At 63.1% G+C, this 12,190-nt stretch overlaps 2 protein-coding genes across 2 annotated transcripts; one reads left to right on the forward strand and one right to left on the reverse strand.

Moving 5' to 3' along the window:
• Window positions 1–1,000: 1,000 nt before the first annotated feature.
• Window positions 1,001–3,209, reverse strand: LOC113988444 (early activation antigen CD69-like). The gene is made up of 5 exons (XM_027722071.2): window positions 2,565–3,209; window positions 2,328–2,429; window positions 2,042–2,226; window positions 1,839–1,939; window positions 1,001–1,678 (listed from the first exon to the last, which is right to left on the reverse strand). The coding sequence occupies exons 1-5, from the start codon at window positions 2,746–2,748 to the stop codon at window positions 1,564–1,566; spliced, it is 687 nt and encodes a 228-aa protein (XP_027577872.2). The 5' UTR covers window positions 2,749–3,209; the 3' UTR covers window positions 1,001–1,563.
• Window positions 2,520–11,961, forward strand: LOC113982773 (zinc finger protein 692). Its single transcript, XM_039389421.1, has 14 exons — window positions 2,520–2,864; window positions 3,234–3,580; window positions 4,759–4,943; window positions 5,046–5,077; window positions 5,994–6,243; window positions 6,289–6,296; window positions 6,954–7,002; window positions 7,088–7,234; window positions 7,534–7,683; window positions 9,276–9,338; window positions 9,653–9,731; window positions 9,999–10,113; window positions 10,196–10,295; window positions 11,248–11,961. Exons 2-14 carry the CDS (start codon window positions 3,323–3,325, stop codon window positions 11,489–11,491), a joined length of 1,680 nt encoding a protein of 559 aa, XP_039245355.1. The 5' UTR covers window positions 2,520–2,864; window positions 3,234–3,322; the 3' UTR covers window positions 11,492–11,961.
• The last annotated feature ends 229 nt before the right edge of the window (window positions 11,962–12,190 follow it).

Here is a 12,190-nt window from a genome sequence, read left to right on the forward strand (position 1 = left end):
GCTGTTGAGTCTTCAGGATGGAGGAAAAGGTCCCCTTCCCACCATTTATTCCAGGCGATCCTGGGGTCCTAGTGGTCTCTCACAGAATCATCCAGACCAGGTTGGAAAAGACCTCCGAGATCACCAAGTCCAACCCTGGATCCAACCCCACCGTGCTTCCCAGACCATGGCACTGATGCCACATCCAGTCTCACCTTCAACACCCGCAGGGACGGGGACTCCAGCCCCTCCCTGGCAGCCCATTCCAATGGCCTGATTACTCCTTGCAAGAATTCCCTCCTAATAATCCAGCCTAAACCTCTCCTGGCACAGCTGGAGACCGCGCCCTCCCTGTCCTGCCGCTGCTTCCCTGGGAGAGAGGCCCGAAGCCCCACTCGTTTGGCCCCCACCTGTTCAGTAGTTTAGAGATGAGGAGGTTCTCCCCTGAAGCCTCCTCCTCTCCATGCTGGCCCCCCCAGCTCCCCTCAGCCTCTCCAGAGACCTTTGCTCTCAATGCTTAGCGGGAACCCATTTGGGCTGAACGGGACCCCAAATCCACCTTTAAAACGCGGGGAAGGACCAAACCGCCAGAACCCCCGAGCGCCTCCAGCCCCAGGAGAAGCGAGCGCGGGTCTCACCTGCGCCGGGGCCGCGTCCGAGCTCCTCACCCGCCGCCTCACCGGGGTCCGGACACTGCCGTCGCTCCCGGTGCTGTTACGACTCCGAGAACGACAACTCCGTGGACTCCTTCGTGGGCGTGGCCCACCCTACGGCCGTGACCAATCAGCGCGCGGGAGCCAAGAGTGACGGGTCAAACAGCCAATACGAGGCTTTGGTCCCCTCCGCAGTGGGTGCCGCTGATTGGTGGAACCGTGAGGGCTGTTCCGCCATCTTGGCTCCCTCAGGGCGAACGGGGCAATCCCGGCACCCGCCGGGACGTTCCCTCGGGTCTTTCCCCGCCCGCGCGGGGCGAGCGGCCCCCGCAGCTCCCGCACCGACACGAGGACACGAGGGACAGCGGTGGGGTCGCACAAACTTTATTATAAATATAAAAAAAGGAGAAGGAGAGAGAAGCACAGCAGCAGCACTGATACAGTAACTGCTGAGGCCACAATCAGGACATTGTATGTTCACATTCGAATATTCAGCAGTGGCCAAATACTTCATATGCGCACATTAAAGCACTGTAGTGTTATGCATCCACACCGTTAAGTGATAGAAAATTAGGACCCAACCAGACATGCCTGTCTCATATTGGCCTTTTTAGCCATCAACACGCTTGCAAGAAACGTGGGTAAAGCCCTTCCCAAATCTTCGTTTGCGAAGCCTGGCCATGAGAAAATTAGGAAAACTTCTGGAGAAAGAAACCCCTAGTCCACGAAGGCACACATCATGTCCCTGCAGGTTCACCTCCTTGAGACCAGCTACTGAGGTGACAATGACAAAAGGCACTGAGGTTCCTGAGGTTGTGCTGAGATGTGGCACAAAGTAAATGTTCATCTGTGGAAGGACATCCCTGGGCTCGTGGAAGAAGGAAAGCTGTGAGTCTTCAGGACGGAGAAGGTCCTTTCTCCCTCACTTCCATTACAGGTGGGGTTGGGGGTTGCTGCAGAGATACGGCAGCTGCTTTGAACAGTCCTCGCTCCTGAGTTTATTGTCCGCCAGGTACACACACTCTGAATTGCCAAGGACCTCCAGCCTGCAATGAGGAGCAGAGACAGCGCTGTTACAGGGCAGGGCTGTGAACAGGACAGGTCGGCTCTGCCCATTCCCCCCAGCACATGAGGAGACAAGCACAAGGAGGGACAGTCCCAGCAGCCTCATCCCCCCCATCCCCTGCCCGTCCCCCCGGGACTCACGAGGAGTTGTAGCTGCTGCCGTCCACCCACTGAAACCTCTCGCCCCGTCTCCGCAGCCCGAGCCAGTAATCCAGGTTGCCATTGAGGCGGAAGACGTGGTCCTGGGAGGGAGAGAGGAGCAGGCAGTGAGAGCTGCCCCGGGCCAGGAACCCCCCTCAGCCTCCCCTCTGCCACCCACACACCCCCCAGAGCCCCTCACTCACCATTTCCCTGTCGCTGAGCACGGCCAGGGAGGCCCCGAGCTCGGAGCAGCGATCCCGAGCCTGCTCCCAGGTCCCCTCATCCCTGGAGAGGTAGTAACAGACCCTGTTGTACCCGACCCAGGCCTCGGGACAGGCCAGGAACTCTGGAGGCCTGGGCGTGACTGGAATCTCTCCAAGGCTTCTCACTGAAGGAGGAAAGGGAGAAGGTCTGAGGATTCCCCTCCACAGGGAGCCCAGCCCTGTGCCCAGAGCTGCCTCTGAGCTGAGGCAGCTGCTCCTCCCTTACCTGCCAGCACAGCCATGGCCACCACCAAAGCCAGGAGCAGAGCCAGCAGCAGGAGCACAGCCAGCACCACGGTGAGCACTGGGTGTGACCTGAACCAATTGCCTGGAGGAGGAAAGAGCAGAAGCAGAGCACGAGGCCTCTTGCAGACCCCTGGAGCAGCCTCACACCTGCCAGCCCTGCCCTGGTGGGGCAACACTGTCCCCTCCCTACGGGACCCAGGGCTGGCCCTGCACTCACCCACACATTTTCCCAGGATCGTGTTTTGTATATTCCTTGTTTCTGATCCATCCTGGAGACACGGGGACTCCTCTGCCTTCTCACCATTCTTCCAGTTGCTTCTACCCTCCATATCTTGAATCACTGCAAAGTTAGAAGAGGCACCTCCCTGACCGGGACAAGCCCCCTCTTGAACATGAGGCATCGCTAGGGGTGAAATAAAAACCCTCTTTGAGTCGGATTTAACAGGAGCACCGTGTCAGACTGTAGAGAATACGCAGAGAACAGTCCAGAGAGGGACTGGGAACTCACTTATCCCAGGTAGTGTGGGATGAGGGACCCGGGCAGTGTTTCTGACAGAGGCCCAGCAGCCAGGCTGCACCAGGACCGCCCATGCCCTCCCCGCCCCCGGATGGCCCCGCCCCTGACTAGCTCCGCCTCCGGCTGGCTCCACGACGGGACGGGAGGGGGGACGGGACGAGGGGAAGGAAGAGGGGGGGGAAGTGGGAGGGGTGGAAGGGAGGGCGTGGGGGAGCGATCGGGCTGCGCAGGGCCGGCGCTGAGACTCAATGAGAGCTCCGAACACTTCACCCCCAGCTCCCGCCAGAGCCCGCTCCCCAGCACCGCCAGCATCCCCCCAGCCCAGGACAGGGCGAACCCGCCAGACTCCCCCTTTTCGCTCCTCACCAGCATTAGGTGCCTTCATCGTCCCTCCTGGTAATGGTGGCACGGCAAATGGAGGCGGGTCCCGTAACGGGACGCGTGATCAGCGGTGACCAATGAGAGGGCAGAAAAGCAGCCAATCGGAGCGAGGCAGAGATCACACCATGGGGAACACGCATGCCCCGCGCGGGACTTCACCTCCCAGCGTCCCCCGCGGCCCTCCCCGCGCGAGGTGGGCGTGGCCTCCGCCATCTTGGCGCGGTCCCTCAGCGGCGCGAGGGAGGGAGGGGGGGCACGTCCGGCGGCTCTTAAAGGGGGCACGGCCCGGGGTGGGGCCCCCTCGGCGCGGGATGGAGCGCGGAGCGGCGGAGGAGGTTCGCGGGGACGGGGAGGGGGCGGCGGGGGCGGCGGGAGCGGGACGGAGCCCCCAAAATCCGGCTCTTCCCCTCCCGCCCGCCGCCGTTGTGCCGCTTTCCCCCCTTCCCCGCTTTAAGGCCCGGCGGGGGGAACGGGCGGGGGGGGACCCCGGGGGGGGGGAGCGGCGGGGGCGGGCCTTGTGGGATGGGCGGGGCTTGTTGGGGGCGGGGCTTGAGCCGGCGCGGGCGGGGCCAAGAGGGAGGTGGCTACGGGGAGTCGAGGGGCGGGGCCAAGGCGAGGGGGCGGGGACTGGGGCGGGGCTTGGGGCAGCGTGGGGGTCCCCCCCTCAGCCCCCCCTTTCCTGTGACCCCCCTCGACCCCTCCCGTGTCCCTGTGGCCCCACCTGAGCCCCCCCCAGACCCCCCCCATGGAGCCAGGACACCCCAAATTCCCCACCTGAACCCCCCCCGCAGACCCCCCCCCATGGAGCCAGGACACCCCAAATTCCTCACCTGAACTCCCCCATCCAGTGCCGGACCACCCCCATGTCCCCCCACTGTGTCCCCCCCAGCCCCTCCTTGCACCCCCAGCCCACCCCCCTGACCCTCCCCTTGTCCCCATGGACACCCCAAATTCTCCCACCTCACCCCCCCAGCCCCTCCCCGCGCCCCCAACCCACCCCCCTGACCCTCCCAGTCCCCCCAACCCCTCCCAGTCCCCCCAGCCCACCCCAGTGACCCCTCCCCTGTCCCCCCAACCCTCCCCCCCGCGCCCCCAGCCCGACCCCTGACCCGCCGCTGTCACCCCCCCAGTCCCCTCCCCGGCCCCCAGCCGCACACCAGTGACCCCGCCCCTGTTCCCCAGCCCATCCCAGGCCCCCACCCCTTCCCTGTGCCCCCAGCCCCACCCCCTGACCCTCCTCTGTCCCCCCCAGTCCCTCCCTGTCCCCCCAGTGCCCCCAGCCCACCCCAGTGACCCCCCCCAGCCCACCCCCTGACCCCTCCCCTGTCCCCCCAGCCCACCCCAGTGACCCCTTCCCTGTCCCCCCGACCCCTCCCAACCTCTCCCAGTGCCCCCAGCCCACTCCAGTGACCCCCCCCAGCCCACCCCCTGACCCTCCCCTGTCCCCCCCAACCCCTCCCTGTCCCCCCAGTGCCCCCAGTCCCCCCCAGTGACCCCTGCCCTGTCCCCCCAGCCCCCGGCGCGGGGGGGTCGCCCCCGAGCCCCCGAGGTTGTCCGGCGGCAGCGGCGGCGGGAGTTGGACGCGCGGCGGAGCCGCTGCCGGATCCGCATCGGGGGGCACCTGGAGCGCTGGTGCCGCCTCAAGGAGCAGCTCGGCTTCGCCCTGCACTCCCAGCTCGCCCAGTTCCTGCTCGACAGGTCGCTGGGGGGGCCCCCGAGCCCCCCAAAACTCACCCCCTTCACCCCGGGTTGGGGTCGGGCCGGCTCTGCCCCTGCTGACCCCCCACCCTGTCCCCGCAGGTACAGCGACCCCGGCGGCACCCGGAGCTCAGGTGGGGGCCTCCCCCTCCCCAAAATCAGCACCCGGGGTGGGGGCCTCCCCCTCCCCAAATCGGGGTGCTGCCCACCCTGGGTGGGTGCCTCTGCCTCCCCAAAATCAGCACCCGGGGTGGGGGCCTCCCCCTCCCCAAAATCAGCACCTGGGGTGGGGGCCTCCCCCTCCCCAAATCGGGGTGCTGCCCACCCATTTGGATGTCAGTGCAGAGAGAGGGTTCCTGGCCCTCCCAGGTTGAGTCTCCCCCCCAAAAAAAAAACCCACCATTTAGGAGCCCTTTCCTCAAAGATTTCCATATTTTACTATTTAACCCCCCAAACACCCTTTTGGGGCCATTTCCTCAAAGATTTCCATGTTTTCCCTGTTTAACCCCCCAAACACCCTTTTGGGGCCATTTCCTCAAAGATTTCCATATTTTACTATTTAACCCCCTCCAAACCCCCCTTTTGGGAACTATTTCCTCAAAGATTTCCATGTTTTCCCTGTTCAATCCCCCAACCCCTGTTTTGGGAGCCCTTTCCTCAAGGATTTCCATACTTTGCTATTTAACCCCCCCCAAACCCCCTTTTTGGAACCATTTCCTCCAGGATTTCCACGTTTCCCCCAAACCCCCATTTTGGAACTGTTCCCTCCAGGATTTCCGTGTTTTCCCTGTTTGACCCCCCCTCCCCACGCCCCCAAACCCCCACTTTGGAACCATTCCCTCCAGGATTCCCATATTTTGCTATTCAACACCCCCCCAAAACACCATTTGGGAGCCCTTTCCTCAAGGATTTCAATGTTTAACCCCCCCCTCCCGCCCCCGTTTCGGAGCCATTCCCTCAAAAATTTCCGCGTTTTCCCCCTTTTACCCCCCCCGACCGCCATTTTCGGAGCCTGTTCCTCAATTATTCCCGTTTTTCGGCGTCTGCCAGGGGACCCGGGGGATCCTGGCCACCTCCACGCGGCCTCCCTGCAGCGCCTGGTGCTGCTGTCCCACGGGCACGGGCAGGAGTGCGGCTTCGTGCCCGACGTGCGGCCGCGGGCGCCGGGCAGCGCCGAGCCCCTGGTCTGGGAGTGCGTGGCCGGGCACCGCTTCTCCTGGGGGGGGCCCGGGGGGGCCGGGACACCCCCACGAGCACCCCCGGGAGCCCCCCCGGGGCCGGGAGACCCCGAGGAGGAGGAGGAGGAGGAGGAGGAGGAGGAGGAAGGGGGGCATGGCGGGGCTGGGGGCACAGGTGAGCTCCCCCCCCCACTTTGGGGTCACCTCTGTGCCCTCAGCACCCCCCGGGTCCCCCCCAGCACCCCCCAACCCCATCCCGCTCCAGGGGGCTCGTCCCACTGGGATCAGGGGTTGGGACAACCCTGGGGCCCTTCCCCGCCCTCCGTCCTCACCCTCCTCCTCCTCCTCTTCCTCTCATGGCCCCCCCATCACCCTCCTGACCCCTTCCAGCCCCCTCCTGTCCCCCCCATCACCCCCTGACCCCTTCCAGCCCCCTCCTGTCCCCCCCATCACCCTCCTGTCCCCCTTGCAGCCCCCCCATCACCCCCCTGTCCCCACCAGCACCCATCACCCCCCTGTCCCCCCCCGACCCCCCCCTGTCCTCCCCCCATGACGCCCCCCCCCTGTCCCCTTCCATCCCGCGCCCAATCACCCACCCACGCCCACACACCCCTGTCCACTTGCAGCCCCCCCCGAACCCCACCGACCCCCCGGTCCCCACCCCATGACCCCCCCCGTCCCCCGTCCATCCCACCCATGACCCCACCCTGTCCCCCCCTCACCCCCTGTCCCCCCCCGCCCCCTGACCCCCCTCCCCTTGCAGGCCCCCCCCCTGACCCCCACTGTCCCCCGTGCACAACAGCCCCCCCCTGACCCCCCTGTCCCCTTGCAGCCCCCCAGGTGCCCCCCGAGCCGTCCCCCGTGGCAGCAGCGGGCGGGAGGTGAGTGGTGACCCCCCCAAATTGTCCCCTTTGGCCCCTTTGTCCCCCTCCCAGACTGACCCCCCCCCGTGTCCGTGTCCTGCAGCTCCAGCCCCGGGAAGGAGCCCGGGAAGGAGCCCCGGGAGCAGCAGGAGCAGCAGGAGCAGGAGGAGGAGGAGGAGGAGGAGGAGGAGGAGGAAGGTGACCTGACCTACAGCGATGACCTGAGGGACCAGAGCTACCACCCGGGCAGGTGAGGGCCCAGTACAGACCAGTCAGGCACTGGGAGCTCTCAGGCTCCTCCTCTGTGTCCCAGTACAGACCAGTGAGGCACTGGGAGCCTGTTGGGATCCTCCTCTGTGTCCCAGTACAGACCAGTGAGGCACTGGGAGCCTGTTGGGATCCTCCTCTGTGTCCCAGTACAGACCAGTCAGGCACTGGGAGCCTGTTGGGATCCTCCTCTGTCCCAGTACAGACCAGTGAGGCACTGGGAGCCTCACCCACCCCATTTATCCCCCAAACCCCCCCTCCCACCCCATTTCTCCCCCCCAGTGACCCCGAGCCCCCGTCCCGGCCGAGCCGCCCCCGGGCCCGCGGGAAGGAGAAGGAGAAGCCCCCCCAGGAGCCCCCCCAGGAGGAGGAGCAGGAACAGCCCCCCCTGGAGCCCCCCCGGGACCCCCCCGAGGAGAGGAGCGGCCGGGGGTGAGTCAGGGGGGTCCCAGTGGGGAGGGGGGTTTGGGGTCACAGAGGGAGCATTTGGGGGTCACAGAGGGAGCATTTTGGGGTCACAGGGGGAGCATTTTGGGGTCACCAAGGGGAGTGTTTTGGGGTCACAGAGGGAGCATTTGGGGGTCACAGAGGGAGTGTTTTGGGGTCACAGGGGGAGCATTTTGGGGTCACAGAGGGAGCATTTTGGGGTCATGGTGGGGAGAGTTTTGGGGTCACCGGGGGAGCATTTTGGGGTCACCAGGGGGGAGCATTTTGGGGTCACAGAGGGAGCATTTTTGGGGTGTTCTGGGGGGGGTTTCTGGCACTGAGGGACCCGCTGGGACCACCCGAAGGTGGGCGAGTGTTGAGGGCAGGGCACGAGCCTCGTGTCCCCAAGGGGGGGGACCAGTGGCCACAGGGGCCGAGCCTCGTGTCCCCAAGGGGGTGGCCACTGTCCCCATGACCCCACTGGCCACCACGGGGCAGACCCGTGTCCCTGGGCCTGGTTTGGGTGTCCAGCACCCAAATTTGGGGGGATTTTGGCTCCCTGACCTCTCTGGGGGGGGGATCCCCAACCCCTGTGACCCTCCTGGGGAGCCAGGAGGGGCCGAGGGGGGCGAGGGATGGGGACAAAGACCCCCCCCAGCCCCAAATCCGTGGATCCCGGCTCAGAATTCCCTGGGTTTGGGGCTAAATGAGCCCAAATCCCTCCCTGGGGGGGGGGTCTCTGCTGGGCTGGGGGCTGCTCTGGAGCTCTGACACCCCTGCACGGATTTTCTGACACTTCCAAGACATCAAAGGGGTTGAAATCCCCTTTTTCCAACATTTCCAACACATCCAAGGGGTTGAAATCCCCTTTTTTCCGACGCTTCCAACGCTTCCAAGGGGTTGAAATCCCCTTTTTTCGGCCCAGCCCCGTCCCCAGGTGAGTCCTTTGCTGCTCCCATCGACCTTTTCCCCCCCCCGAGGGGCATCACCCCCGGGATTTCGGGAAGGGGCCACCAAAGCCCAGCCTGAGCTTCAGCTTTGGGGGCAGGGATTGTATTTTTAACCATTTCCATTAATTTTTCTCCCAGGAGGTGGAAAATGGAGATAAAATCCTGATTTCTGAGCGGAGCAAGAACTTCCAGCCCATCCTGGGGGTTCCTCCTCTTCTCCCTCCCCCAGGTAAAGTCAACCCTGAGCTGATAAAAAACCCCTTTTTGACCCATTTGGGACCCAAATCCCCAAAAAAAACCCCTTTAATCCATTTTTTTTAACGGATCTTCCCTCAATTCCAGGGACACCTCAGTTCCAGGGGGAGCTGGGGATGAATTCTGGATCGATCCAGGCTGGGATCTTCGTCCTGGGATTGCAGCCAAAGCTTGGGAATGGATTTTTTTGGGAACAAATAAAGGATTTATTCCCCCCCTTTTCGACTCCTGAGCCGTGTGTTTGTTCCAGCACCTCCTGCTCCCGAGGGATGGGGAAAAATGGGAGGGGAAAAAGAGAGAACTGATGGATTTAAAGTGGGATTTCCTTGGGAATTTCCTGGTGGGACAAGGAGGGGACAAGGAGGGGACTCATCCAGGTTTTTCCCGTTGCAGCTGCCGGAGGAGGACGCAGGGGAAGGACGAGGAGGAGGCTCAGATCGGCCCCAAAAGGATCAGGTACCCAAAAAAATGGGATGGGAAGGGGCTGGAGGAGCTCCCGGGGCTCTTCCCGGCCCCAAAAGGATCAGGTACCCAAAAAAATGGGATGGGAAGGGGCTGGAGGAGCTCCCGGGGCTCTTCCCAACCCCTGGGGAGGACGAGGAGCAGCTCCAGGGAAGGTTTTAGGGGGGGGGAAAAGAGGGAGCAGCTCCAAGGGGAGAAGGAAAAGAGGGAAAGGGGGTGAGGAGGGTGGAGGAGGGGGCCAGAGGGGCGTCCCAAAGGTTTTCCAGCCCCGCCCTGGGAAGGGTTTTCCCGGTTTTTGGTTTCCCCAGGAAGGCGGCGAAGCGCGAGATCCTCCTCTGCGACTTCGAGGGCTGCGGGAAAATCTTCTCCAACCGCCAGTACCTGAACGTGAGACCCCCAAACCTGCCCGAAACCCACCCAAAACCACTCAAATTCCACCCAAAACCACCCAAATCCCACCCAAAACTACCAAAAATCAGCCAAAACCTGCCCCAAACCCGCCCAAACCCCACCCGAAACCACTCAAAAACTGCCCAGACCCCCCCAAACCCCCCCAAAACCCACCGAAAACCACTGAGAACCACCCAAACCCCACCCTGGGCCCCCCTGGGGCCGGGATTTGGGATCTGAGGAGGGTTTTTCCTGATCCTGCAGCACCACCAGAAGTACCAGCACGTGCACCAGAAAACCTTCACCTGCCCCGAGCCCTCCTGCGGGAAATCCTTCAACTTCAAGAAGCACCTCAAGGAGCACCAGAAGCTGCACAGCGGTGAGGGGGACACTCCAGAGGGATCCCAGGACATTCCAGAGGGATCCCAGGGGATCTGATCCCGGTGCCTTTCCCCCCCCAGACCAGCGGGATTTCATCTGCGAGTTCTGCGCCCGCTCCTTCCGCACCAGCAGCAACCTCCTCATCCACCGGCGCATCCACACCGGGGAGAAGCCCCTCCAGTGAGTCCCAGTCCCATCCCTGTCCCTCCCAGTGAGTCCCAGTCCCATCCCTGTCCCTCCCACTGAGTCATTCCCACCATCCCAGTAAGTCCCAGTCCTTGCTGCTCCCTGTGTTCCCTGAGCCCCATCCCTCTGTATCCCTATTTCCCTGAGCCCCATCCCTATTTCCCTGAGCCCCATCCCTGTTCCCTGAGCCCCATCCCTGTCAATCCCTGTTCCCTGAGCCCCATCCCTATTTCCTGAGTCCTCCCCTGTTCCCTGAGCCCCCTCCTTGTCAATCCCTATTTCCTGAGCCCCATCCCTGCCAATCCCTATTCCCTGAGTCCCATCCCCGTTCCCTGTTCCCCATCCCTGTTCCCTGAGCCCCATCCCTGTTCCCTGTTCCCCATCCCTGTTCCCTGAGCCCCATCCCTGTTCCCTGTTCCCCATCCCTATTTCCTGAGCCCCATCCCCGTTCCCCAGGTGTGAGATCTGCGGGTTCACGTGCCGCCAGAAGGCCTCCTGAGCCCCATCCCTGTCAATCTCTGTTCCCTGAGCCCCATCCCTGTTCCCTGAGCCCCATCCCTGTTCCCTGTTCCCTATCCCTATTCCCTGAGCCCCATCCCCATTCCCCGTTCCCTGTTCCCCCCCAGGTGTGAGATCTGCGGGTTCACGTGCCGCCAGAAGGCCTCCTGAGCCCCATCCCTGTTTCCCCATTCCCATTCCCCGTTCCCTATCCCTATTTCCTGAGCCCCATCCCCGTTCCCTGTTCCCCAGGTGTGAGATCTGTGTTCCCTGTTCCCTATCCCTGTTCCCTGAGCCCCATCCCTGTTTCCCCATCCCTGTTGCCCAGGTGTGAGATCTGCGGGTTCACGTGCCGCCAGAAGGCCTCCTGAGCCCCATCCCTGTTCCCTGTTCCCTATCCCTATTCCCTGAGCCCCATCCCTGTCAATCCCTGTTCCCTGTTGCCCAGGTGTGAGATCTGCGGGTTCACGTGCCGCCAGAAGGCCTCCCTGAACTGGCACATGCGCAAACACGACGCCGACTCCTCGTACCAGTTCCCCTGCGACGTGTGCGGGAAGAGGTTCGAGAAGAGGGACAACGTCACCGCCCACAAGAGCAAGAGCCACCCCGGGGGGGCCCCCAAAGGGACCCCAAAGGCGTTTGGGGGCGGGGGCGTCGGGCAGGACCCGGACACGCCCCGGGGGGGGTCGTAGGGGGGCTCATCCCTTGGTTTGGGGGGGATGGAGGGGCCAGAGGGGACCCCGGGGGCCAAAAACGCAGCAAGGGGGGGAATTCCCGGCTTTTCCGCCAAATCCTGGGGCCAATCCCGGCTTTTCAGCCAAATCCCGGGTGAAATCCCGATTTTTCCATCAAGCCCTGGGGCAAATATCCCAGTTTTCCTGCCAGATCCTGGGTGAAATCCCAGTTTTTTAGCCAAATCTCGGGTGAAACCCCCAATTTTCCATCAAGCCCTGGGGCAAATATCCCAGTTTTCCTGCCAAATCCCGGGTGAAATCCCGATTTTCCCACCGAGCCCTGGGTCAAATCCCGGCTTTTCAGCCAAATCTGGGGTGAAATCCCCAATTTTCCCACCAATCCCACTTTTTCCTGCCAAATCCTGCCACGAGTGGAGCCCGAGGGTGCCAAAACCCCCTAAATAAAGACTTATTTTGGGTAAAAAAAAGCGGGATTTTGCGCCGAGTTTCTGTGGGAAAGAGGCAGAAAAAGGGCTTTGAACCTTCCCTTTAGATTTAAACCTCGAATTTAAAACTTAAATTTCCGTTTAAAACCCGAATTTAAGCCCGAGCCTGAGGTCACAGGTACCTGGAAGCTCCAAGTTGGGATCATTCCCATGGTCCCAAATGATCCCCAAAACCCCCCCGGGAGCAGGAGCAGCTTTTCCTCCTCCCCCA

Source organism: Pipra filicauda, unplaced genomic scaffold, assembly GCF_003945595.2.
Source record: "Pipra filicauda isolate LSUMZ 115617 unplaced genomic scaffold, ASM394559v2 scaffold1022_size37222_pilon, whole genome shotgun sequence".
NCBI classification, from domain to species: domain Eukaryota; kingdom Metazoa; phylum Chordata; class Aves; order Passeriformes; family Pipridae; genus Pipra; species Pipra filicauda.

What these genes read in the sequence shown, in the direction of transcription:
- LOC113988444 (XM_027722071.2), bottom strand. Translation starts at nt 2,748, where the DNA reads ATGCCTCATGTTCAAGAGGGGGCTTGTCCCGGTCAGGGAGGTGCCTCT. An exon ending in GATCCTGGGAAAATGTGTGG is followed by an intron (nt 2,430 to 2,564) that starts GTGAGTGCAGGG and finishes TTCCTCCTCCAG; the next exon opens with GCAATTGGTTCAGGTCACAC. An exon ending in GGCCATGGCTGTGCTGGCAG is followed by an intron (nt 2,227 to 2,327) that starts GTAAGGGAGGAG and finishes TTCCTCCTTCAG; the next exon opens with TGAGAAGCCTTGGAGAGATT.
- LOC113982773 (XM_039389421.1), top strand. Translation starts at nt 3,323, where the DNA reads ATGAGAGGGCAGAAAAGCAGCCAATCGGAGCGAGGCAGAGATCACACC. An exon ending in CCAACCGCCAGTACCTGAAC is followed by an intron (nt 9,732 to 9,998) that starts GTGAGACCCCCA and finishes CTGATCCTGCAG; the next exon opens with CACCACCAGAAGTACCAGCA. An exon ending in GCACCAGAAGCTGCACAGCG is followed by an intron (nt 10,114 to 10,195) that starts GTGAGGGGGACA and finishes TTCCCCCCCCAG; the next exon opens with ACCAGCGGGATTTCATCTGC.